Source organism: Mesitornis unicolor, unplaced genomic scaffold (genome assembly GCF_000695765.1).
Source record: "Mesitornis unicolor isolate BGI_N332 unplaced genomic scaffold, ASM69576v1 scaffold5929, whole genome shotgun sequence".
In the NCBI taxonomy this organism is placed as follows: domain Eukaryota; kingdom Metazoa; phylum Chordata; class Aves; order Mesitornithiformes; family Mesitornithidae; genus Mesitornis; species Mesitornis unicolor.
The window spans coordinates 32,399-45,796 of record NW_010209125.1 but is presented as its reverse complement, the minus strand read 5'-3'; the positions used below and the strand labels follow the sequence as shown (position 1 = coordinate 45,796).

General features: G+C 41.9%; 1 protein-coding gene across 1 annotated transcript in view; it reads left to right on the top strand.

Moving 5' to 3' along the window:
* Positions 1-2,122: 2,122 nt before the first annotated feature.
* The window catches only part of MAN1B1 (mannosidase, alpha, class 1B, member 1), a gene marked incomplete at its 5' end in the record, with an annotated part of 13,757 nt that continues 2,481 nt past the window's right edge, over positions 2,123-13,398 (top strand). The window contains 9 exons of the mRNA XM_010192768.1: positions 2,123-2,231; positions 2,867-3,003; positions 3,861-4,021; positions 5,724-5,833; positions 7,114-7,299; positions 9,233-9,381; positions 9,987-10,175; positions 11,219-11,409; positions 12,938-13,058. Of these exons, the coding sequence (XP_010191070.1) occupies positions 2,123-2,231; positions 2,867-3,003; positions 3,861-4,021; positions 5,724-5,833; positions 7,114-7,299; positions 9,233-9,381; positions 9,987-10,175; positions 11,219-11,409; positions 12,938-13,058 (1,353 nt within the window). The remainder of the gene's footprint in view (positions 2,232-2,866; positions 3,004-3,860; positions 4,022-5,723; positions 5,834-7,113; positions 7,300-9,232; positions 9,382-9,986; positions 10,176-11,218; positions 11,410-12,937; positions 13,059-13,398) is intronic.

The following is a 13,398-nucleotide window of genomic DNA, read 5'->3' as shown; positions in this document are numbered from 1 at the left end:
GTGCAGGGGCTACCTGGCAATGAGGGGACCCTGTTGGGCTGGGCTGTAGGGAGTGGGTGATGAGGGAGGCTTGAGTGCACCCAGGCTGTGTGTTGGGGGTCCTGGCTTGGGATGCCCCATTCCGACCTGGGAAGGGCTCTAAGCTGTGGACACTTGACGATGAGGATGTCCTGGGCTTTGGGGAGGGATGGCTTCGGGATGGAGACTGTCAGATGGGTGGTGTCGAGCAGCAACTCTTCGCCTCGCTGGGCCCTGTGGAGCGCAGGCTGCTGAGGGTGTTCTAAATCCTGGTTGAATTTTTGTGAACAAAGCTGGGGCAGAGGGGTACGGTGTGCGTTTGAGGGGAGTCCTGCCCTTTGCTAGTGAGAATTTGGGAGACAACGCTGTGCTCTCTGGGCAGGAGTGGAGAGTAGGGAGATTTGAGCTTGGTGCCTTTAACCCCTATTTTAGGGCTTGAAGGGGGAGCCCAGTCCTCTGCCCTAGGAGGCTCTGCTTTGTGAGAGGAGGGGTCTGCAGCAGAGCTCTGTGGAAGTGGGGTAGGGAGTGGGCAGGTGGCTTTACCAAGGTGGGAATCTTGAGCTGGAGAAGCAGGCTGGGAGGGAAGGGAACAATATAACCCTTGTTGCAGATGGGGGATGAATTATAGCCACCTAGAGAGGCTTTCCAGGTGATCAGATGAAAGATATGAAGAACTTGTTTAAGGACACAGTATGGCAGCTGTGCCATGGGGAAATGTGTGGATGGGGCAGAAGATGTTTCACCCATCCTTTTATCCTTAATCTTTGTCAGTGGGGAAAAAAGCAAAGTAAGATAGAGATGAGTACGCTTTTGTATTCTTGTACCTCGTTCCTACCCATCCCCAGACACCACAGGCAGTGCCTCTTTCCCCGTCCCACCCTGAGGACGTGCAGGGCTGCTGGCTTTCAGGCACCCTTCTGCAACTGGGAGATGATGGCACAGCTGACTGTGCAGATGTGGGATCAGCATCTTGTGGTGTGAATAGGAAAGGGTGTACAGGATTGCTGCATGGGATTCCTGTCCTGTCAGCAGCATGGGAGGGAAACAGGAAATGCGTGCTGTGGGGCTCGGCAGCGTGAGCACAGGGATGGTTCTTCACCAAAACATTTGCAGCCTGTGGTTGTTATTAGGAGGATGAGGACGATGGGAAGTGCTGTGGAGCGTAGAGTGATTTTGTAGGAAACTGCAGGCTGCTCCCAAGTGTACCATTGGCGTTGAAGCACCCTCTCTGTACGATGAAACAAGTAATTAGAAACAAAATGCTGCTCTGGTGAGTTTTGATAGGACTGTTGGGGAACAAACAAATGGTAATTTAGCAGTTAATGTTTAACTCCAACTGCTCTCTTTCTCCCTCTAAATGGAGGAAACTTCTCTCTCAGGCTAATGTAGCATTTGCTGTGTGACTTTCAGTGGTTTTGTTATATATACTTCAGTTCTAAAACCACGTTTTTGCCCTGGACTGAACTCGAGAACAGGGTGGTTTCGTCTTGTTTGTTGTTCCATTGGTTTGTTTCATGTTCATGTTGCTGTGTGCAGGTGACTTTATTTGTGGTGGCAGGACCTGTTCCGTGTGACAGTGCCTTGTATGTTTGAGGCAGGATCCCTGGCTCTTCTTGTCCAGTAACTTATTGGTGCTTATCTGATTTTGAGCCTTTCTTCTTTGCTGCAGTAACACTTTTAGTTTTCCTACCACCTCCTTCTGTTCCTTAGTTTCCCTGTATGTCCTGCAGTCCCCACTCTGTCAGAAGGGAGGAAGGAGGCTTTTGGCTTATTTTCCAGTTCACATCTGGGCAGAGGAGTGGGTCAGCCCGCCCAGGTTGAGGTGGAAGCGCACTGTAGGTGATGCTACCTGTGAATCTCAGTGCTTGGCCACTCTGGCAAGTGGCTCTGTTTCTCTCAGTGCCTTATGCTAGCATGTTATTTCTATTTTGTATCATCAAAGAAAATAAGCAGTAGGTGTCTGCAGTTGGAAACAAAGGATAAAATGAGACCTACTCAGTTTTGTGTTCCTTGCTCAGAAGGAACTGATAAGTTTCTTTTTGGCTGAGTAGGCTTTTAATGTCGTGCTCAATATTCTTCCTCTTACTTATTTTCTCTCCTAAAGAAATGGAAGCAGCTGTCTCGGCTACAGCGGAGCGTAATCCTCTTCCTGTTTGCCTTCTTGGCAGTCTGTGGAGTCATTTCATACACAAGCGTGGGGGAGCCATGGAAAAGTAGGTGTTTCGTATAGCTCAGAGTTATCGGAATATGCTGTTATATGTGAGAGATTGTTCTTCTTCTAACTGGTTTTAATTTGTATTGACAGTGACTGGATGTATCCACTAAAGCACAGCTGTGAGATGATTTTGTGTGCCTTATTTCAGTGACTTATTTTTGCTTAATCAGAAATAGTTTCCATAAGCTTTTTCATTGTTTATCTTGAGTAGAGCAACATTTTGTTTAAGTTCTTTAAGATTTGGAGGCTGTGAGTAGTTTTTTTATTACTGTGTTTCATGTAGATGTTGAGAACTCAAACCTAAACAGCACAATAAGATAATCCTCTTTTGGTTTTGATTGTCCATCAGATTAGAAATTCCCATCTTGTCTACAATACAAGGGTGCATTTACCTTTGAGATTATTTTACTGCCTGTATTGAGAAGCTAAATAATAGCAATTCCAAAAAAAAAAGCACATGCCTTTTAACAGCCTCCTTGAATATTAGAGAAAGTGTTAATACCGAAACCCACTTTGTATCTAACAATTAGTGTGCGTTTATCAGTGTTTTGTGAATGGAAATGCAGCAGTCTGTTACAGGTTTCTAGCTGGAGCCTGAATGATTTCTTGTGCTGAGCAGTTTTGTTTGTCTAGGTCTAACAAACAAATCGTTGGATGATGAGAGAGCAGAACCAGAAATTCCTGAATTAAAGCTGGCAAATCCGGCTGTTCTGCCAGCACCCCAGAAAGCAGACGCCAACGTTGGAGACTACCTGGAGCTTTCACCGCAGGTACTGTGAGAAGAAATTAGATTTATAAAGCTACCAAAGGGTTTGTGGAAGCTGCAAATAGCGCTTGGTTCCAGCAGTTGTTGAGAAGAAAGGAATTATAACTTGCAACAGAAGTCTGCTCTGGGTGGAATTCTCCCCTCAGAAAGGGCTTTGGTTTGGTATTTCTTGGCTTTGCCTTTTTTATTTATGCGTTCAGCATACTCTTTCTTAATCACTGATATATCTAGAAGTGCCAGGACTTCAGGTCACAGTGACCTATTACTTGAGGCTCCACTTTGCTGCTGTGATTAATTTGGACTTGGAGCGCTCTGGGTGTCACTCTTGCTGTTGTGAGGAGCCTAAATAGAGTCGTGGCTGCATGTGAGACATAGGACACAGTCAGTGTCCCGCTGGGCTGGAGTAGCTTCTCTGGGAGCTTGAAAAACAGCAGCAACCAGAACAGCTGATAGTGGGGTTTATGGAGGCTGCCATGGGAAAGAAACACGAGCTGCCTGTGTGGTGTGGAGGAGCAGAGGGACACTGGTTACTGCGGTGCTCTTCATGGATTTACGTCGTGAATGTTGGGATTTCCAGTTAATAAATATCAAACTTTGTATTACATCCCTCATCATGCACAAATGTACAAGTATTACTGTGTAGTAAGTCGAATAAAAAATTACTGTGCCTAGTAAAATGAATTCAAGTATCTTTACAATCCTTTGGCAGTGCATTGTGTTAAATCTGGTAGCAGTAGAGGTAGTTTAAAAGTAATTTATCAGTGTAAACTTAAGAAACAAACAAAAACCCAAGGTCTTTAGCATACCTTCTGTTCAGAGCAACATACTGAACACATTTTTTTTTTTCCTTCGTTTTCCCAGAAGCCACCAAAACCACCTCATGTTCGGCGTGGTCCTTCCAATGTTCAGATCAGGCCACCACGGAGGGATGCGAGGCTGAAGGGCCGACAGGATGCCAGCAGGGTTGTGGAAGAGCCGGTGCAGGCTGACAAAGAAGAGAAAACAGAGAAATCCGTCATCAGGTAGAAATGTTTCCAGCAAGTTACAGTGCAACCCCAACCACCGAGATCCATTGGATCCATTGCAGTGGAAATTGTAAGGGCATTTTGTTGCCTGTGTCTGAGGTTGATTTCTTCCCTTGCATATATCTGTTCTCAGGTCTGCCCAACACCTGTTGGTATTGCTAGGCTGATTTATTTAATTTTGGTGAATGTGCAGCTTTTCTGGGTTGTTTTTTTTGTTGTTGTTGTTTTTGTATTTGTTTTGGTTGGTTTGTTTGTTGTTTGCATCGTAGAGCAGCAGAGGATTTGGAGCCCTCTGAGGCTGTCTATATTTTGAATGCATTTAGACACTCTCAGTGCTCTGGAGAATTCTCAGTCTCTGTACATCTCCGCCATTTGTTTTCTAGTAAATATTAATGTACCGATATCAGTACGAAGAATCTGTCACTTGTGCCTTTGCCCTGGGCCAGACTGGGAAGGTTACCTCAGTGTCAGTGTTGAGTAAGGGTGTGATGCCACTAAACACAGTGAGGCGAACTTGAACTGGCAGAAGCTGTAGACATGTCTGTAGTTGTGTGTATGTAACTGTACAGGATCCCTTATGGGGATTTAGTAATATCTTTTACAGAGAGTCTATGCTGCTGTGATTATATTTATACCAAGTTATTCCCTAAGATATTATTGATTGACATCTAACTGAAGGGCTGTAATTGGATCTAGAGAAGAGTACTGCAAGTTCAGCAGAGGTTCATAAGATTTGGAGCACTAGGCTTGGTTTTTTGTATAGAATGTTTGTATCCTTTTCAGTCCTGGCACAACGGAGCTGATCGTAGCATCAGGACTGTGCCTGCATCAGCATTTTGGCTGTTGGTATTGTCTGAAATCTCTCAGAATGACTTGAAGCATTTTATTCTTGTGCTTCCACTTATGCTATAACTCATAGAGTTAAGTGTGTGAACAGGAAAACTTAGCAAAGACTTGTTACAAATTTGAAGATTGAAAGTAAGAAATTAAATGATGGGGTTTATGTCAGTCATAAGGTATGCTGACTGTAAATAATACGAATTTTAAGGTCCTGTAAGCCTGGTTCCCTTAGGAGGCATATCACAAATTTGAAGGTATCATATCTATATATTGAACAGTGTGGTCGAGATTGTTTGATATTGGTATGAACTTGGCTTGACTTGAAGTCCATTCTGAAAGTCTTTTTCTTCAGGAGATTCTTAATAAAAAACCAGTAGAAACTGATTTATGCATCTGTGGTGGTGGGGAAGATTTATGAACCCCTTGATAGTAAAGCACTTTAAGTGGCTAATGCTTTGTGCTCAGTCATGATTTTTTTATGATCATCATTTATGTGGTAGTATTTAGTGTTAGTGGCTCCTGTGATCATTTCAGAACCGGTAGATAACAGAATACTTCAAATGCAGCAGTCTCAGGTGTTTTAATTCTTTTTAGAAGTGCTTTATTAAATTCCATTGCCAAGACATTGAATGAAATTCCATGAGCCTGTGAGACACGTTTCTTAATCCAGTAAAATTCATCTGGTGTAACTAACTTTCTTTGAACAGAAAAATTAACGTGTTTATTTTGATCCTCGCTTCAAAGTCCAACTCCTGTTTTATCGAAGTATCATGAGGAAAAGGGAATGCAGAAATAAGTCTCATTTGTTGGCATGATTTTCTGTTATCTAAGTCTTAATTACAATCCCTTGTATTTGCAGCTGGAGAGGAGCAGTGATAGAACCTGACCAAAGCACTGAACCTCCGTCTAGTAAAATAAGGGAACCAGAAAAACCTTCATCCGTGGAAGCTGAAGACCAGAAAGACCCTGGTAAACAGAGTTAATGAAGCCTTTATTTCTGCTCGCTTTTATGATTGGAGTTGTTCAGTTCTTCCCCGTGCACATCTAATTTATTTATTTATTTAAATTAAAGGAAACAAAGGAAAGATTATTTGCCTTCAACATCCAAGCCTTTCAGTGTCCTTATTCCACGTGACAGCCTTCGTGCTTATCAGCCTTCAGAATTTGAAAACAAAGTTTAGTGACAAAGGTTTGAAACGGCCTCTGGGAAGAGGCAGATGTTCCTGTCTTTTCTCCAGGAAAGGACGGGCTGAACAGAGAGGGCTGGAAAGGGGCAGCTTCCTTTTGTTCCACAAATACAAAGGAAGTGACTGTGTCTCTGAATTCAGCTGAACTATTTCTGAGCTCACCAGAAAGCTGTAGAAGTTGTTTTTGCAGTTGCTGTCCTTGTGGAGTAAAGAACCTGTTCTTCTGCTTTCTGGGTTCATACAAGGAAGCTCTGACACGATAAACGTGGCATGGTGCAATGTGAGATATTTGGCCTGTGCTAGCTTAACATATGTGGGCTTAGTTACGCTGCTCGATGTTTCCCACTCTAGAAATCTTTCTTTGTTTATAATTTTGCTAAATTTCAGCTAACGGGCTTGAAATTTTTCACATTGTTTGTGTTAACATAAGCTCAACTTTATGGTGATTTGCAAGCAAAAATTTCAGTAGGACCATGGAAAAAGACATGGCTGTGCCCAAGATGGAAAATAGGAATTTTCTTCCTTTTTTGTATTAAATGAAAAGTTCTGGAGTAATCATTTTGTATAACTGATTTTAAATTTAGCAGAAACCAATGAATTAGAAAGGGAAGATGAATTAAAAATGGGATTTGGTAAATTAGCTGCAGATTTTGTTAAACATTCAGCATTATTGTTAAGCTGAATTACAGTTGATTACAGTTGATTTAAGTTATCTTAATTCTGCATTTCCTGATTTTCAGGCCGTTGAGCTATGGCGATACTCATCTAACAACTGTGCATGCGATAATTTTAATGTTTTATTTGCAGAAGTGACTTTATTTTTTTTGCCAGGGAGAGATTGCTGTTTCCACCTGGCTGAATTGCTGTCCAGAAACACTGACTGGTTATTCCTCAGACCGAAAGCTGTGCTGAAAGAATAAACTGAAGATTGTTCTTCCATTACACTGATCATTTAGTTTGGGAGAAAGTTTATTTTGGGTAGAATGCAGCAAAATGGTATCTGATATGGCTGCGTAGCTCCCCTGCAGAAGTCTTGAGCAAGGTGCTGTTTTCCTTTTGCAGTGCCCATAAATGAACGTCAGCTGGCTGTGATCGAAGCCTTCCGCCATGCCTGGAAAGGGTACAAGAGTTTTGCCTGGGGCCACGATGAGCTGAAGCCTTTGTCCAAGTCCTATAGTGAGTGGTTTGGACTTGGGCTTACCTTAATTGATGCCTTGGATACCATGTGGATTTTAGGCTTGAAAGAAGGTAATTTTCTTCTTTCTCAATATTTTCTCTCTAAAATAATGCCCTGTTTTAGATGTAACAGTAGATACATCTGCTAGAAACTCCAGAATGCATTAATAAACCTCCTGATTTTTGTTCCTGTACCAGAAGACTCATGCTGCCTTTGTGCTGTTACGCAGCCACTGCAGGCTTTCTACCCATCAGCCTTGGGCAATTGGCCTGTGAGCTCCCAGGCTGTGTTTTATCACTCCTAATGCTTCATATCTGGATTTAAGAAGGTTGTTTCTGTAAGGAGTCAATGGATGGGGAGCAGAGCATTCGATACCTCCTTCTTCAACTGCTCTGTATTTTTTCCCCAGTTATTCTGGAAGTGACTATGTTAGAAAACTTTCAATTGGATTTCAAAAACTAAGCCAAAAATTCTGTAATTCTGTTGCAAAAAACCTGCTTAATCAATATTTAACAGTAGATGTTGCTTGGTTTTGTGTTTTTTTTTGTTGTGGTACAGGGTTTTTTTAGTGGTATTTAAAAAATTTCTGGAACTGCATCTCTTTAACCTTGGTAGACAGCCACTGCTGTAAACTTTTATCAAACAAGTTGTGTCAAGGTAGGGAGAACAGAGCTGCTAGTGAGGGGACAGTAAACAGTCAAGGTCTTCTGTGGCTCTGTCATTTCTACGTTTGAAGTTTGTGCAAAATATTAAATCAGACAAAAGCTCCATATTGTGTGTCTGCAGCTCTCAGCCTGAGCAGGCTATCTTGAAGTTTATTCCAGATGACAGCGTGCTGCTTTTTTTTCCATTAAAAATTGATTATGAACTGCATAGAGCTTTTAAAATAAATTATTAGTAATTTAGATGTGTTGAAAATGGGCTGTTGGGGAAGGCTTCTTCATATTTTATAGCTCGTCTTTTGCTGATTGCATTAGAAAGCTCCTGAGGTTTCCTCTGAATAGCAAATATTACATAAATGAAAGCTCTGTTTGAGGTTGCCGGTCTTCTAGAAGCTGATGAATTCTAACGCTTCTGTGAAAGCAGACTTGTCTTTTGTACTGTAGATAGTGCTGACAGCTGACAGTGGAGATTTTTCTGTGGTAGTTCTCAGTCTGCCCAGCATCCACAGAATCACGAAATACCAGGAGTTGGAAGGGACCTGGAAAGCTCCCCCAGTGCAACCCCTGCAAGAGCAGGATCACCAGAGCAGTCACACAGGAACACGGCCAGGGCTTTGGGGGTCTCCAGACAAGGAGACTCCACAACCTCTCTGGGCAGCCTGGGCCATTCTCCATAACCCTCACACTCACAAACTTTGGCCTCATCTTCAGCTTGAACCTCCTGTGCTCCAGCTTGGGACCATTGCCCCTTGTCCTGCCATTGGCCATCCCAGAGCAGAGCCTGGCTCCTTCCTCCTGACACTGCCCTTTCCCAATGGATCCCCAGGAATGAGGGCACCCCTCAGGCTCCTCTGCTCCAAGCTCAAGAGCCCCAGCTCCCTCAGCTGCTCCTCAGCAGGAGATGCTCCACTCCCTGTGACTGTTAACTGAAAATGTTACCTGTTATCTTGGTAGATAACAGCTTTGGGATTAAAAGATTTAATTAAAAAATTCAGAAGGCTCTTGTTGCAGTGGAGCTAATTGTCTGACCAGTCAAATTGATGGACTTAAAAGTTCTCAATTTTTAGACTATTTTAATAAAAAATTCCTCCATTTCTTCTTTTTTTAGACTACTGGAAACTTTTTTCCTGGGTTTTTCTGTCCGTATGGATCTGTGGTGCATGCTGAATAACAGTTAAGCCAATGGTAGTCAAACTTCTCCCAGCATGTGCTCTTCATTTTAGTTTTCCATCAAAATTATGATCTCTGCAGGCAGTAACTGTCATGGATCTATGGAGTACTAATGTCTAGTTGTTGGAACATGCCAGAAGTTCATAACTAAACTACCTCTTATGCTTTGCAGAGTTTGAAGAAGCAAGAAAATGGGTAGCAAACGATTTAGTATTTGATAAGAATGTGGATGTGAACCTCTTCGAGAGCACTATTCGTATCCTGGGGGGCCTGCTGAGCACCTACCATCTCTCTGGAGACAGCCTCTTCCTGGAAAAAGCTGTGAGTGACTGCTCTTACAAATGCATTAGATTATAGATTCCATATATTAGAGATTCCATATTGGGCAGAGATTAATGGGAAAGTTAAATGTTGCTGGTTATTAACAATCTCATATTTAAAGTGGTGGGAAAGGGATTTGCCATTAATTTTTTAAAGCCTGTGCTTCTGTTTGCTCTCTGGATAACCTCAGAGCCCTGCTGTTTTTTATCAGGTATTTATGTGCTTGCTCTTCTGTTGATGGAGAGCTAACTGTATAGTTCATGAAACAAAAGAGGAAATAAATGGTTGGAAAAGAGGAGTAGTTGTCTTTTGTTGCCCTTTTTGTGTGTCTTAACATCATCAGCTGCCTCTTTAGATTAGCTACATGCAGTCAATGACTATGGAGTTATGTCATGTTGCATAGGGACTGCAGACTCAAATGAGGCATGCAGTACTGGGAACAAAGTAGAAACTGTGTACTCATTAGAAATGAATAAACCCATGACCCTTTTTAATTCTTCGCTTTCTTGCACCATCTAAAATTAAGCTGCTATTTTAAAGGGTGTGTGTATATTCATTTTTTGTTTCGTTTGTTGTTGTGTCCTGTGCTCTTGGGTTTTCTTTAGAAAGACATTGGGAACAGGCTTATGCCAGCATTCAAGACCCCCTCCAAGATACCATATTCTGATGTCAACATTGGCCGAGGCACTGCACATCCGCCTCGCTGGACGTCTGACAGCACTGTGGCAGAGGTGACCAGCATTCAGCTGGAGTTTAGGGAGCTCTCTCGTCTCACTGGAGATGAGAAATTCCAGGTATGGAAGAAAGGGTCGATGTTTTTCTCTTTTTCTACCTCTCTACAGCACCACCACTGACTCTCCATCAATGCACCTGGTCTCTGTAGTCTCTTAAGTGATATGAAATGAGTTGTGAAACTCCAGCTGAGGGAAGGAAAAGAAACAAAAGTAATTCCAGTAATTCCAATTATTTTCTTAAATATCAGAAAGTAGTAGTTGAGTAATTATTTTTCTGTCTGAGACAGAAAACACAAAACAACAGAAACACCCCCACAAAAAACCAAAACCAAACGAACCAACCAAAAACCCCAACAAACAGCAAAACCAAACCACAACAGAACCAAACACCGTGGCCATCCACCCCCAGCCCTCCCAGTTTTTATCACTGACGTTTTTGTTTGACACTGGGTTAGCACATTTTGAAAAAAAAATTAAGCTAAACGAGACTGTGAAGCTGTGCCTTGCTTAATGCTGCTATAATTCTGTGTGGATTCTTGATGCCGTTATCTAAAAACAACAAAACCTTGGTGTTGCCATCCAGGGAACTAAAACATGACTCACTAGATAAAGAGTCTGACAGCTGGTCACAGTATAAGGAGAAGTTAGCTGAAATAAAAATTATTCCAGGGAAAATAATATTTTTCACTCCTATTTTTGTTTGGCAGTGTTGTTTTAAACTCTGTCCACAGCTGGAGTTTTGAAGAGTGCAGTTATTTAAAGGTTTAGCTATTGCATGATTCATGTAGCTGTTATTTTAGCTGGACTTCTAATTTGCAGATGTAAGTCAGTCAGATCATTGTTCCGTGCCATAGTGATGGCTTACTTGAATGAAAGAAAATAGTTATAATTATTTCAGAGTACTTAAATGTCCCCAGAACATTATGTTTTGAGAGTTAGAAAGTTTGAAATCCCCTATTTTATGCATTGCACAAGCAGAATTTTATGTCCCTGATGCTGACTTGAGGAAGAACAGTTAGAGATTTGCTATTAGCCTGAAGTTACTGTGCATCATTTATGCCTGTAATTTATATTTTCTATATTTTCTGTTTTCTTTCTTCTAGAAAGCTGTAGATGAGGTGATGAAGCATGTTCACACCCTCTCAGGGAAAAATGATGGACTAGTGCCTATGTTCATAAACACCAATAGTGGGCAGTTCACTCACTTGGGTGTCTATACTCTGGGAGCCAGAGCTGACAGCTACTATGAGTATTTACTCAAGCAATGGATTCAGGGTGGGAAAAAAGAGAACGAGTAAGTCCTTTCCACTTCTCGTATCAGTGTGAGAATTATGCGAGCTGTGGAACTTTCTGGTGTAGCTGCTTAAAGAAAAATAGTGTTTGTGCCCAGCAGTCAGCTGAAAATATCACAGCTTTTAAAAGCGACCAAGAAGACCTGTGGTAACTTGGTGTAGAAACAACATGAGACTTAGGCTTAGTCTCCTGAGAAAACTTCTCTTCCTCAGCACAGCAGACATCAGGAGTGTTACAGACAGAAGAGTGTAGCTGCTTAAAGAAAAATAGTGTTTGTGCCCAGCAGTCAGCTGAAAATATCACAGCTTTTAAAAGCAAGCAAGAGGACCTGTGGTAACTTGGTGTAAAAACAGCATGAAACTTAGGCTTAACTTCTCTTCCTCAACACATCAGACATGGAGTGTTACGGACAGAAGAGAATTAAGTCTTTGCTGTAGATATGAAGTAGAATTAGACACCTGTGAGATACTGATGGTAATTCATTTCACCAGTGGTGTCTGTGTGAGTCCTACAAGGTGGTTGAGGTGGGAGATTTAGTCTGTAAGGAGTAACTTAGAAAGAAGAAGAGATTGAAGTTCAATGTTTCTGTAAACTTTGCTTTAGGTCTCTGTGTTTCCCTTATCTGCACTGGTTAAGTGGAAGAGATTGTTTGCAAGGAGCAGAGGAATTGGAGATTTCGGAAAAGAAGGTTTCCTTCAAAACAAGGCAAAAAATCCATGCAGTTTTTGTCTGCTTCTAGGCAATTTATGTTGGACTTATTCATGTCAAGGGGTTTAATGCATACAGAGGGACAAGGTACCCCTCTTTGGTGTTACTTTCTATCAGAGCAGGTGCATCTCTACAAAGAAATTTTGCATTGCTGCTTTTTCCAAGCCATTCCTCACTATAAATGAAGAACCATTGTATTTGGGACCATGAACGATGGCATTTTGTGAGCCTCAAACCAGAATCACTCAGCAGGGATTTTTCCACGAAAAAGCACTTTGAAACAAGGGAAGTTCCCGTTAAGTACTTTGAGACCATGTTTCCCAACGACACTGGTCAAACGTTGGAAAGTCTTGCTCAAAGTCATTGAATTTCCATCTTTGGATGGTGTTACTAAAAACTCCTCGGATAAGCCCTCAGGCAACCCAGTCTAATTCAGTCTGCTTCAGAGCAGAGGGTTGAAGTAGAGACCTCCAAGAGGTCTTTACCAGCCTGGATTTTCTGTGATCTGAATTACTGTACTTCTAAGGTTCCTGAAATAAAACCTGGTTACTGCTGAGAAACAGTGTTGGGGGTATGTTTTCTTTAATACTTAAATTTAGGGTGTACTTGAAAAGTAACCCCAATGTTGCTATGTGGTAGTGATAACTAATGTCCAGTTGATGGTGACTTTGGGGTCTTTCTGTCAGCTTTCACATTTCATTAAATACTGTTCTTTAGACTGAAATAACTGTTTCCAAAAGGATTGTGCTGAACATCAGCTGTGATTAAATGTGTTCTTACCGCGTGTATGCGAGCCAACTGGGAATGATTTTCATTCACAGGCTGTTGGAAGATTATATGAGAGCCATCGAAGGAGTGAAAAAGCATCTTCTTCAGACATCACAACCCAAGAAGCTGACTTTTGTAGGAGAGCTTGCTCATGGCCATTTCAGTGCTAAGATGGTAAGAAATACAACTGCATTTTAAAAAAAGTAGCAAAAGAAAACAGAAATACTGCCACCCAAAAAAAACCCCCAAAACCTAAGCATGTGGACAGGTGAATGCAAAGCTTCTGTGCTCTTTCCTGCTTCCCCCCTCCAAAGAAAAAACAACAACAAAACCCCAAAACCAACAAAATGCCACCACCATCAAACCTGTCAAGACTTTACATCTGTACATATAGGCAGTGTGATGGCAGTACTGAGTAGTACTGAGATACTGCTCACCTGTGCAAGCCAGGGGCCTTCTCTTTGAATTACTCTAGTAAATCTAGCAAGTAAAAGTTAAGAAAGAAATGTCCCTG